This window comes from Poecilia reticulata, chromosome 10, assembly GCF_904066995.2.
Source record: "Poecilia reticulata chromosome 10, P_reticulata-male-v2, whole genome shotgun sequence".
Lineage (NCBI taxonomy): Eukaryota > Metazoa > Chordata > Actinopteri > Cyprinodontiformes > Poeciliidae > Poecilia > Poecilia reticulata.
Window position 1 is genome coordinate 31,576,962 of NC_088839.1, and position 12,628 is coordinate 31,589,589.

General features: G+C 38.5%; 1 protein-coding gene across 1 annotated transcript; it reads left to right on the forward strand.

Moving 5' to 3' along the window:
- The first annotated feature begins 3,129 nt into the window (after window positions 1–3,129).
- lrit3a (info leucine-rich repeat, immunoglobulin-like and transmembrane domains 3a) lies at window positions 3,130–12,628 on the forward strand. Its single transcript, XM_008421041.3, has 4 exons — window positions 3,130–4,152; window positions 6,531–6,997; window positions 9,756–10,061; window positions 10,176–12,628. Exons 1-4 carry the CDS (start codon window positions 4,037–4,039, stop codon window positions 11,189–11,191), a joined length of 1,905 nt encoding a protein of 634 aa, XP_008419263.1. The 5' UTR covers window positions 3,130–4,036; the 3' UTR covers window positions 11,192–12,628.

The window sequence follows — 12,628 nt, forward strand, 5'->3', positions numbered from 1 at the left end:
AAGTTTCTGCTGTAATCTTGGTGGATTAATAAAATGTGATTAACGTGTGTGTCACAGATTTTATTTGTGTTTTATGACAGTAACTGTGTTGCCTACACATTTCGCCATACGGCTGCAGAAACAGCCTGTCACTTCATTGCCTGCTTTTTTTTTAACAGCCTCTCCCAACCCGTTTCATGCACTGACTTGACTTTTTCTGTGCTCTCTAGATGTAACCGCTTTGGTGTTCAACTGAAAGTTGGATAACTGTACTGTTAGTAAAGACTGTGAATTTACTGTGGATGTTTTTTTGTGGCATGGAGATTCCTTAATATAGTCTTATTGACTCAAAAGTTTATTTCCTTCTTTATTTTTGTAATTTAGAGCGTCTTGATGGATCAACCCTTTGTTTATATGTGCAGTAATGAACCTCCCACGCTCACTGCATCTTATCCTTCTGATATTAGACCGTAGTCTTTGAGTTCTGTCTATTTAGTTTGTGATGAGCTTTCAATCATGTCTTGAAGCTGATTCTCGTACCAACATGACTTACTCTGTAATGATGAGAAAAAAAATGCTTTCAGCTTCCTCCTTGTATTAGTCTTTTGTACTTTCACTACAGATGCTCAACCACAGGCTTTAAAGGAAATCTGTTTTGTACATCCATGTGCCAACAGCTAGAAGTGGCTTATTTGACCTGTATGATCAAATTTGCTTGCATAAATAAAATTCACTCGTGTACTTGTTAATAATTATAAGAGTCAAGTGTACATTTTTTGTTTTACAATTTTTCACCGTGAGAACATTTAAAACAGGACTGTGCAGATGAAAAAAAAAAAATACTTGTCAAGATTTCTTTTTTTAATTTTATTTTATCTTTTAGATTAACCTGAAAAAGATGAAAAAATATTTAGGTAAAAAGTTTAATTATTTGATTTTGTTTTATTTTATGGTTTACATTAACCATATATATATATATATATATATATATATATATATATATATATATATATATATATATATATATATATATATATATATATATATATAAATAATTCCCTTCTCACCCTCCGCGGGTGGTCTGTTTCATCCTCTGAGCTCGGGTCCTCTACCAGAGGCCTGGGAGCTTGAGGGTTCTGCGCAGTATCTTGGCTGTGCCTAGAACTGCACATTTCTGGACTGAGATGTCTGATGTTGTTCCTGGGATCTGTTTGAGCCACTGCTCCAGTTTGGGGGTGACTGCCCCGAGGGCCCCGATGACCACAGGCACCACTGTGGTCTTCACCTTCCAGGTCTTTTTCAGTTCCTCCCTGAGGCCCTGGTATTTCTCCAATTTCTCATGCTCCTTTTTCCTGATGTAATCACTTGGTATTGCTACATCCACCACAACAGCTTTCCTCTGTTCTTTATCCACCACCACAATGTCCGGTTGGTTCGCCATTACCATCTGGCGAACCAACCGGTTCGCCAGATGGTATATATATATATATATATATATATATATATATATATATATATATATATATATATATATTAGAGGTGTGCCGATCGATCGGCCACCGATCATAATCGGCCGCCGATTTCCGTGAAAATGTGTATGATCGGTGATCGCCGATCACGGTCTCTTGTTGCCGATACCGATCGCCTGCATCTCATTTCTCAGCCTGCCTGTGCAGCTGGTCTCCTCTTTCCTTCACTCTGCGCAAACGCGCAGCAACAAATCCTAAGCGATGTTGAACTATAACACACTGAGTGAATGGGGAAGTTTGCGTGTTGCGGCGGAAATTGAAGCAGGTCAAAATGCATCAACACAAAGAAGCTGATACGAATAAAAACAATGCCATACTTGACGGAGTTTGGCTACATCGAGGCTCACTGCAGTAAAAAAGACATATGGAGGATCAGATAGCAGGTAAAGCAGCGCACAGCTACAAACACTCACCCGGATTAGCATGACGGTCAGAAAGCTAAACAAATAACCCGCAAAATTATTTAAGTCTTCGAGCTGCGATGCAAGACGCTGGTTCTGCTCTCGCTGTTGAACCGCTGCTACGGAGCGCCGCTTCTGCTCCACCTGGTAGTGACTCTCACACCGAACCTCTGCTTAAAGCTGTATTAAAACTTTCGCTTTCCTAACATGAGACAGATAATCTCTAAATAAATAATCAATCTCCTCCCTGCTCTGCATAATTACTCCGCTCAGTCAGAAACAGCCACTCAGAACTAGCAGTAATCAGCTAGCCGCCATGCTATCAGGAAGTTTTCATTCAGTTACTCTTTCATTCAGTTTATTGTAATGGATCCTGTATTTGCCTTTGAATGTTAAGTTTTATACTTGAATTTTTTGGCAATGTTGAGAGGTTTTATTTTGGCTCTTTGCATTATTTAGCCTCTTGAGAGCCTTCATATGTTTTCAGTCTGTTAAAGATTTTTCCACCTAATCTATCTTACCAATAGCAGTACAATTTGCAGAATGCCTGTTTTGTCTAGTTTTCTTCTTATTAAAAACAAGTTTTTGTCTAAATTAAGGTAAATTCATGGTTCCTTTTTTCACATAATGTAACAGGTAGTGTTTATGATAAAAAATAAATAAATAAATATGTGATCGGTATCGGTGATCGGTATCGGTATTGGCAGGAAAAAACCTGATCGGCACATCTCTAATATAGGTTAAGATTTTATTGTACAGATCAAACTGAAAAAGCTGAAAAACATATTCGGGGTAAGATTTTACTTTATTTTATTTCATTGTCTAGGTCTAACTGAGAATATTGATAGTAAGATTTTATTCCATTTTATTTTATTATGTAGATTAACAATAAGAAAGTTTAAAAAAAAATTGGTTAAGATTTTTTATTTGTTTATTTCCATCAACACGAGAAAGTCGGAAAAATAATTTAAGGGTCTTATTTTATTTTCTCTCATCTTATTGTTTAGATGAACCTGGGAAAAAAATATTTATGTTCAGATTTTTTAAAATATTTTTATTTTATTGTGAAGGTCAACCAGAGAAAGTAAAAAAAAATACTTCAGTTTAAATTTGATTTTATGATTTACTGCATTTCACCACTAGATGTCTCCCTCCTCTCAGTTTTTCCGAACCATATCGACTGGGGCCTTTGGTAAGGACGTGTAGCTTAATTTCACACTGAGCAAATTACAGAATCCAACCTTTAATTTGAGCCATGTACTGAAGCCAAAATGCATCTTCAGAACCAAACAGATGCAGAAATTAGAAAACAATACCTGCAGCTTTTAAATTCCTTATCTAGTATAAACAACACAACAATGGTGCAGGAATCAGGTGACAATGTGCTGACAGATGAAAGGTTTGCACCACTCTATCTGATTCCATCGCTGATGTTCAGGTGTAGTTTGGCTTCTCACCTAAAACCACTGATCCACTCTGCCAGGGTAATAAATCATTTCCCAGATTACATTTTGCACGTTGGTGCCAGACAGAATAACTCCCCTGTCACTTCTTTCATATCCATCCCACATAAATAAAACAGCATGGAAGAAATTCTTGGAAACTTCATATAGCTTTTTAAGAAGAAAAAAAAAAGTGAACCAAATCTTTATTCTTTGGTTCAAACAAAAGTTAGGGACGTGAGTACCTGGTCTAAAAACAGAAGCACAAATGAAGAGGTTGTTAAAGTGGATTAAGAAAAGCGTGGCTGGCTCACGTGAGAGAAAACCTCATTAACCACATGTTGAAAAAACAAGATGGAACGGGGCGAGCCACTGTGGAGAGCAGGCGGCATGTTGAAACAAGCAGCGTCTGCTGCTGCTGAGCCTGCGTGACCCTGTCACACCTACCAAATCCTTCTCTAATCCCCCCTCCACCCCAACCCACTGGTCAATCTCGCAGGTCACCTGTACCGAGCCGAGATCCTCAGCCTGGGTGCCGCTGTCTCTTACGGATTTTGACGGGTTCTTCTTTTTATTTTATTTTTTCTCACGTTTTCTGGGAATTCTTCTGGCTTCCAGTGAATCCGGATGTCTTTTTTCCTGATATCTCCTCGATGTGAGCGTTTTGGGAGCATAGGGTGACGCCATGCATCGACTGCTCTGTCTGCATGTATTCCTATGCTGTCTCAGTATGGCTCTGTCCTTTTGTCCCTCGCAGTGTACCTGTGTCTTTCATGGACGGGTGGACGGAACAGGAACCAGGTAACGAGAGCTTTACTGAGTGTACACAAAAATGCACCTTTCTTTAAAGGGAGAATTGTTTACACCTAAACTGTAATACATTCAGAAAATCTAATTTTTATAGAAAATAGTTCTGTTAGGGCAATCAGGGTCCATAATGCAATACTGAATGAAGAGTTCTTAGACACATCCCTACTGGTGTGTTCAGAAAACATTGGTGCAGGACCCAGACTGGCGTTTTAAAAGCAACCCAAGTACACAGGCACCCAGAGAGCTTTACAATACAATTTATATGAAATATTCACATTACAGAGGATTTCCCCCTAAGCCTTCTGACCTGTATTAACTTAATGTTGTTATGTTCATGGCATTGTGCTAATCCCTTTATAAGTGAGGAAGCCCGGCTTTCAGTCTGATTAGACTTTCTAAGAAACATCTGAAGGCAACACTTCAGTCTGTAAAACAGCCCCAAAACTGCAGGAAACTGAGAAATTAGCATTAGCGACAGCTCCTGTGCTAGCATTATGGGCCCTACACATTCTGCTGTGCTACTATGGGAGCTGTTTTTTTCTTTTACTTTCTTCAGATCCAGACAGCTACATGTAATTCCTAAACTTTTTCTACAATTACCTTTCAACAGAACTGCTTGGGTCGAAGGTTTTATCGCTCTACCAGCTTCTCACAGTAGCTTGCTGCAAAGTTTGGCCCATTCCTCTGTACAGGACTGAGTTTGGCTTGTAAGCTGCCTCACTCACACACACCTTTTCAGCTCTGTCCACCAATTTTTTATGCTATTGAGATCAGGACTTTCTGACTGCTCCAAAGACTTGATTGTTGTCACTAAGCCACTTTGGAGCTAATGGCGGTATGGTTAGGATCATTGGAAGACTCATTCATGCCTAACATTTAACATCTTCACTGGTTTCAGTGTGTCTGCAGAATGTTTTTACCTCAGGTGCATCATTTGGTTCTCAGGCACACAGGTTTCAACCTCCAAATGTCCCAAAGGTCGCAATGAGGAAACACTTCAGTTTTAGTTTTATCAGACCACTGAATATGTTTTCAAAATCAGGATAAGAAGAGTGAACTTAGGAACTGCAATGTGGCTTATTATGTTATTTTTGAAGCAATGGCCCTGCGGAGTGGCCTTTCAGCCCACATGCTACAGGACTAATGTCACTTTGGATAAACTGTGCTCTCTTACCAACTTCAGCGTCTTCACAAGGTCTCTAGCTTGAGTCTCTGTTCTTGGGTTAGTTTGCACATTTGACATAAAAACACCTGAACAGTAGCAGATTGTATTATGTCACACAACAAAGCAGTGTTTTATGTATTGCCTTAAAATATAACCACATGTGTGCCTTCATTTTACTTAAATGTTGGGAATTAACCCATTAGAAGCTTAAAAGGTCATGAACTCTTCATCCGGACTTTTCTATAGTGTTTAATGCTGGACTGCCCAAGTTCAGTCTCTTCTCTAAAACTCTGAGGTGTGAGAATCCTTGTTAAATGGCGTTTTAACTAAAACTCTGAGGTGTGAGACGTTTAACTGAAGTCCTACCAGGGGTGCAGGTTTTAATGTTTTTATCTTTTTTAACCTTTTTTCTTTTTCTTTAAAAAAATAAAAAAAAACAATCTCTGTCTTTCTGTTTATTCACTGTCACATGCTGTTTTTATTTTAATTATGTAAAGCACTTTGAAATGTCTTGCTGCTGAAATGTGCTATACAAATAAAATGTAATTGATTGATTTATTCTCCAACACACCTGAATGAATTAACCACTTATTACCAAACCGCTTCAGAGCCAAACCACTGATAACTGTTGAGGGAATTCAGCCTCTTATTCAGATTTGTTGGAGAAGAAACTAGACAGTAGCCACTGAGGACTCAATGTGAAAGTAACCTTAATGTATGTAAACTTCAGAATTTGAAGAAAGGAACTGACAATTCTTTAAAAAAAATGTCAATGTGTCATTATTCTAGCCTTAAGCAAACAGTAATCTTGTAATCATTCCTGACCTAAAGCAGGTAAAGTTTAGTCTGATTTAATAACTGTCTTCTTATAAAGTGAATGTAAGTGCCTGGTTTAGACTGTAGGTCACATGATGTCTTTCTGTTAATGATGCGAGTTATTTATTCTCTGTTTGGGATTAATAAAGTAGATGTCAGACATCTTTTCATCCTCTGTGGATGAAAAGATGAAGTGAATTCATCCAAAGGCTCAGATTGGTTTATTTTTTCTCAGTGAAAAGCTAAACTTCTTCATTTAAGTCAGAGGACTCCAAAGCACCTTATACAACAATTAGTCATTCACCTATATAGTAACTTACCAAATAAAACATTACTTCATATGATATGTCTTCTAAATCAGGTAAACCAATTAATATTTGTCTTCCAGATCTGTTCTCTGTAACGACCCGGACATGTCTGACATCCCCGTCAACGTCCCTGTGGACACCGTCAAGCTCCGTGTAGAGAAAACCGCAGTGCGGCGAATCCCAACCGAAGCTTTTTACTATCTGGTGGAGCTGCGATACCTCTGGATTACCTACAACTCCATCACATCAGTGGATACGGGAAGTTTTTACAACCTGAAAGTGCTCCATGAGCTGAGGCTGGATGGGAATATGATTTCCATTTTCCCTTGGGAGTCCCTCAAGGAGATGCCGAGGCTGAAGACGCTGGATCTCCACAACAACAGACTCACCAGTGTTGCTCCTGAAGCCATCCCCTATCTAGTCAACATCACCTACTTGGATCTGTCCAGCAACAAACTAACTACCCTGCCCTCTGACCTTATGGATATCTGGCCACCCTTTAACGGTGTGCCCATCTCTTCTAATGCCTCTCAAAAAGTCGTGCTAGGTGAGTGGAAGCAGTTCAGTCCAGCTTGGTTTTACAGGATAATAGCGCCAAGTCAGGACACTTTTGGGGTTGTCGTCCATTACCTCACGAATTTGTGATGGAGGGGTGGTGAACATCAGGTCACTCTCTAATTAGCTTAGCCTAAGCAGTACAAAACCTGACATTTAATGTACTTTACCTTATTGTCCTAATTTGTTGCAGAATAATCACCTAAAAAAGGTTTTGAGTGTTATTATTAAACATATATTATAAAACCTGTGAGTAGTACAACTGTTCCAAATTCAGAGACTGTGATTTTCGTTTAACATGAATCCAGTTTAAAATTATTCATAAAAAGTGTTCAGCTTGGGAATTCATTTTGATTCTGTTGTCCTTCTTATGCAGCCACACAAAAACAAACACAAACATGTTTTCCACACGAACAGGAGCAGAATGTGGCCATGCATCGTTTACGGTTGAACTACAGACGTTTGGTTAGACAATTAAAGAAAATAAGAAGATGAACAGAAAGAAGGGAATGAATATGACTGAATTCTCTGAAGTTTGAATATCAGAAAACCATATTATGCTGATAATATTGGTAAATATTGTCAGGCCGATTGACTTTTTTCCTCTCTTTCTCACCTGACCTTTAACCTTTTGGCTAATTCCATCAATGCTGCATTCAGACTCTAACTGGTCAATATTAGTATGAAACATGAAAAGTTTATCAAACATGAATATATTCGCCAACAATTATTACACTCCAAACAGTCCTTTATAATATTAATATTGCACACACTGATATTGTGATGATATTATAGCTGCAATATATTGTGCAGCCTTCATTTCTTTCTCTTATCAACGATTTAAAGTAATTTTTTATATTCTGCTCAACTGTGAGGAAATGTGGTGATTTGGCTGCAGCTCCTGCAGACTAGCAGCAGCAGCAATTAGCAATCATCTGGTGGAACCGCACATCTGCTGAGCTTAACATAGAAACTGCAACGCTCCTCACAATGTTTGTAAACGGCATCAATGAGAAGCATTGTTGTGATGATGTGCTGAAGGGGGGAGTGCTGGAAAGAGCAGCAGCCTCTTAAAGAGACAGAGACCAATTTTAAGGCGTCAGACATGGTAATTCTTTTAAGTTATTTTTGATATATTTTTATATCAAAACTATTTTTTAAGCGTTTTCTTGACTGTGCTAAAAAATACATAATACTTCGCCGTTAAGTAATTGATGGTAGTCGCTGATTTGGTTTGCTCTGTCATTGATTAATGTAAGCACAATTTAATCAGGTCAACAAATCTAATTGTATTGCTAAAACATATTGAATAAAAGAAAATTGAATGAATATCGAGAGAACAATGTGGAAGCATAACATAAAGTGGAAAACCTTTTACCTGAACAGATCAATCAAGAGGATCTCTGTAGCAGTGAATGCTAAACTTTTAGATAACTGATTTGGTTTTTATAGATTAAGTCAAACATAAAACCAAAACTGTATTTTGGGTGTAGCAAAGCAAAGTCTTTCTTGAGCCCAACTAAATTGTTGCTACAAATATTTTGTTCTTTAAATACTGGACGTAATATTTTGAAATATTAGCTTAGACCAGCAGAAGACAATACACGACATAAATATGCTAACCAAACTGATTTAAGCTGATTTCTTTGAGAAGCTTAAAAATAGGCATTTGAAATATTTGTTCTATCTTCTCTGCTGTGAGGAGTTAAAATACATTTATTAAGAGCAGACACGTCGTCACTCTGTGTGTCTGCTGTAAAACGAGGCTTTAATATGTGAAAGGATCAAATTAATACAGATCATATTGTTGCTGTGACTGAAACTACAGTGTTTGTTTTTAACAGAATGAAAACCTTTTCCTCAACTCAGCTGCAACCTTCCTGTTCTCCTCTTTAAGTGTGGCTTTTTGTTCCAACCTGAAAAAAACAGACAAGCATCAGAATAATGAAAAAATAATAATAATACAGTTCAAACTGAAAACCATACAATTCCAGTGACTGGTCAAGATGTATCTCTAATTTTAAGGTATCTTAGATTACTTTTGTTTTAATATTGTAATTTGAAATCAATATTTTTTTTCTATTTTTAAAATTATTTTACTGATAACTCACTGTAAAATACAAACACAAACAGTTAAATTTATTAAGGCATAGAGTATTACTTGAGCCAATCACAATATTGTCCAAAACTTAAATTTGTGCTTGTTATAATGTTAGCATAGAACCCTACACGGTCTAAAATGATTTACTGTATAAAGCTTTATTTTGAACTTTTGACAGGGATTAGGAAGTGTTTACTGTAAGTGACCTGATGATGTTTATTCTATCAGTAAAGCCAATGGAAACTGTGTTCCCACAAACTGCAGGAAGGCCAGCGGCAGCTTACAGGTGCTTTGCGACTCTTAAGTCAAATTAATCTGTTGAAAGGCTTAGCGTGCGCTGGAACACGGGTTTGTGTACACCAGGTGTTTACTGTCGTACTTATGGAGGTTCTTTAATTAAATACTAAGACTAATATAAACATAGTTTTCCAAACTGCAATGTTTAATATCTTGTTGCTGAATGCAAAGTGCTGATACTCAATGCATCTTCTCAAAGTGCTAATTATGTGAGAGTCCCTCACTGGCTTCCACTAGAGTCAAATGTTCAGTATTGGGCATTTTCAACAACATTACCACAAGTAATACCACAACAAGTTTTATATAAAATAATAGTAAATAATTCAAATCTCTCATGTCTTTTCATTCCCAGGCCTTCAGGACAATCCTTGGTTCTGTGACTGTAAAATCTCCAAGCTGATTGAGATTTCCAAAATGGCTGACACCCCAGTGATCTTGATGGATTTATTTTTGACCTGTGCCACGCCGGATAATCTAGCCGGTGTCCTTTTTCAGCGTGCTGAACTTGAGAATTGTGTGAAACCATCAGTGATGACCTCTGCTACAAAGATAACTTCGCCGTTAGGCAGCAATGTCCTCTTGCGATGTGATGCCTCAGGATCTCCGACTCCAGCTCTTTATTGGATCAAGTCAGACGGCTCTCCAGTAAACAACACAGGTAAAAGATAATGCCTTTTTTGAGAAAATGTAAATTACATTTGTGATTAGTAAAAAGTGGGTGGAAGACTTCAGTAACTTTTAATCACTGCTTTCTTTTTGCTCCACCATTCAGTTCAGGAGTCACCTGGGGAAGGCATTAACTGGTCCATCATGAGCTTGCATGGAATCGAACATAAAGATGCTGGGAACTACAGCTGCAAAGCAAAGAATGTTGCTGGTGCTGCGAAAGCCACCATTTCTTTAACGGTGGCTGGTGCCATGAGCACTACTGCTCCCCCGGTACGACCCAGCGTCGGAACTGGACCAACCAGCCAAGGCACAGCGATCACTCCTCCGACGGACATTTCTAAATCACCGCTCACTGCACCAACGGCCCTTCCTGGATCACTAACAACACCTTCTGCTGCCCAAAAGCCACCCAAACCAATCTCTGGCAACAGTTCTCAGAAAGGTTTGCTCAAAGAGGTCAAAACCCAGCAAGGAGGCAAAAAATTAGCAGCGGATGAGAAAAGCAAGAAAACCGACAGCTCAAGAGGTCTCAAAGACCTGGAGATTGTAGAGCAGACAGCTGACAGTGCAGTGCTGCTCTGGACTGCAGGTGGATTGCTAAATGATGCCCCACTTACTGTTGTGTATTCACCCTATGGGGAGGATGACAGTAAGAGGACGATGGAGACCAAAGCTGGAAGTGGAAAAGTGCTTCTTGATGGACTGTCTCCTGGAATGAGGTACTCAGTCTGTCTTGTAGCAAAAGGTAGCACCACTGGAAAAGATCCTTGCATTGACTTCTACACAGAGGACGGCGGGCAGAACATACTTTTCTTTATCGTAAGCAGCATCGCCTGCGTTTTGGTTTTGCCTCTAATTGCTCTGCTCATCTACAAAATTCTTGCCCTTTATTGCAAGGGAAGCAGCACGTCTTTGGACACAAATGAGCTGGAAAAAGAAAGCTATGTCAAATTTGAGACAATCTCGATGAAACAAAGAACTCTGAACTCGCACCCAACTGAACTCTGGGCAAGAAGACCGACGAATGAATCTGAGCGTCTGTTGTTGTGCTCCCGGTCAAGCATCGACTCTCAGATGACCTACAAGAGCGACAGCTCTCGCTCTGAGTATCTCTGCTGATGTCAACATACATTGCCAAGAATTTAACTCCACGCTCATACATCTGCCTTTCAATGTTCTGAAGAAAATGACTAAGAAATGATACATGTCTTTTTTTTATTAATGGTGTATAAAGGATGATTGTGATGTACTGAGAATTGTTCCTCTTTAACCTTTTAGAAAAGTGTGAAATGGATCACAACAACCCCCTTTATCCTGTTTCTGAGCCTTATACTTCATACTGAAATTATGCAGACATCTGGGATTATGCATTTATCAGGGAATAGTGATGTTGTCTTCAATGCCAAAACCATAAGGTTGGAATATAGTGGTGATCTCAGAGAAGACCCATATTATTCTCCAATACATCATAGTTGCTGTAAGGGTCCAGCTGATCGTTGCCTTACTAAACAGAAGTACAGTACTGTTTGTGTGTTTGATAGAACAATATGTGAATCATTTGATGAATGTTGCCACATTATATTTTCATTTGTAAATAAATGTTTGCTTTAAATGTAAGAACTATTATATGACCTTCTTGCATGGTATTCCCATAGAAACGTATTATAGGAGCATTTAGAGAAAACACATCTAAAATCTTTCAGTTACTGTTTTAAAGCAACATATTGACTTGAGCTTTTTGGTTTTATACCCTGATGATATTATGAACTTACTTCATAGTTTAATCAAGTAGCCAATGTCACAAGTTTGTTTTAATGCTTTTTTTAAAGCTGGAAGGTTTGGGAACCCCTGTTCATTTAGTCCATAGTATTAAATACAACCCAACTGAATGAATGAGTTACTAAATAAGAACATTTTCAACAACCAGGTCAAGATATTTGAAGAAAATAAATAACTGAGTAATACAAATCTGTAAAGATCTGAAGTAAAGCTGGACGGACTTCAGATTAAATGATTCCACAACATCCTGCAAGAACAGCTTTTATTCTTCAACTGGTTCTGTTTGTAAAAAGGTTCCTCCTTTTTACTTATTTTGGTCAAAATCTCACTTTTCTACCTTCCGAAGTATTTATTTATGGAGTAAAAAGCTTATCGCTTACCAACATATATCCTCTACCTGCTGATTCAAACTCATGCATAACTCTGACTAAACCGGCGACTCATTTTGGTGTCTGATTACCAGCATTAACATTTTTATTATCCGTCTGGGGTGAAACGGTGAACAAAGGTCAGTGACCTCCAGACTGGAGACAAGACAACTTTCTCAGCAGCGTAAATCTTCTGCTCCTCTACAAGGTCACCAGTGGTGATGCTGGTTCTAACAATATCCCAGTCATGGAGAGCATGAATAGAGGCCGTGGTCCCCGGCCGGCGACAAACAATTTAAGGATAATCTGTTCAACTGGGACAGCGTTCTCTAGAAATGAGTCATTCTGTCCATTCCTGCTGGGAGCCAGATGAACCTCCACAGGAGACAATTCATTCACACACCAACCC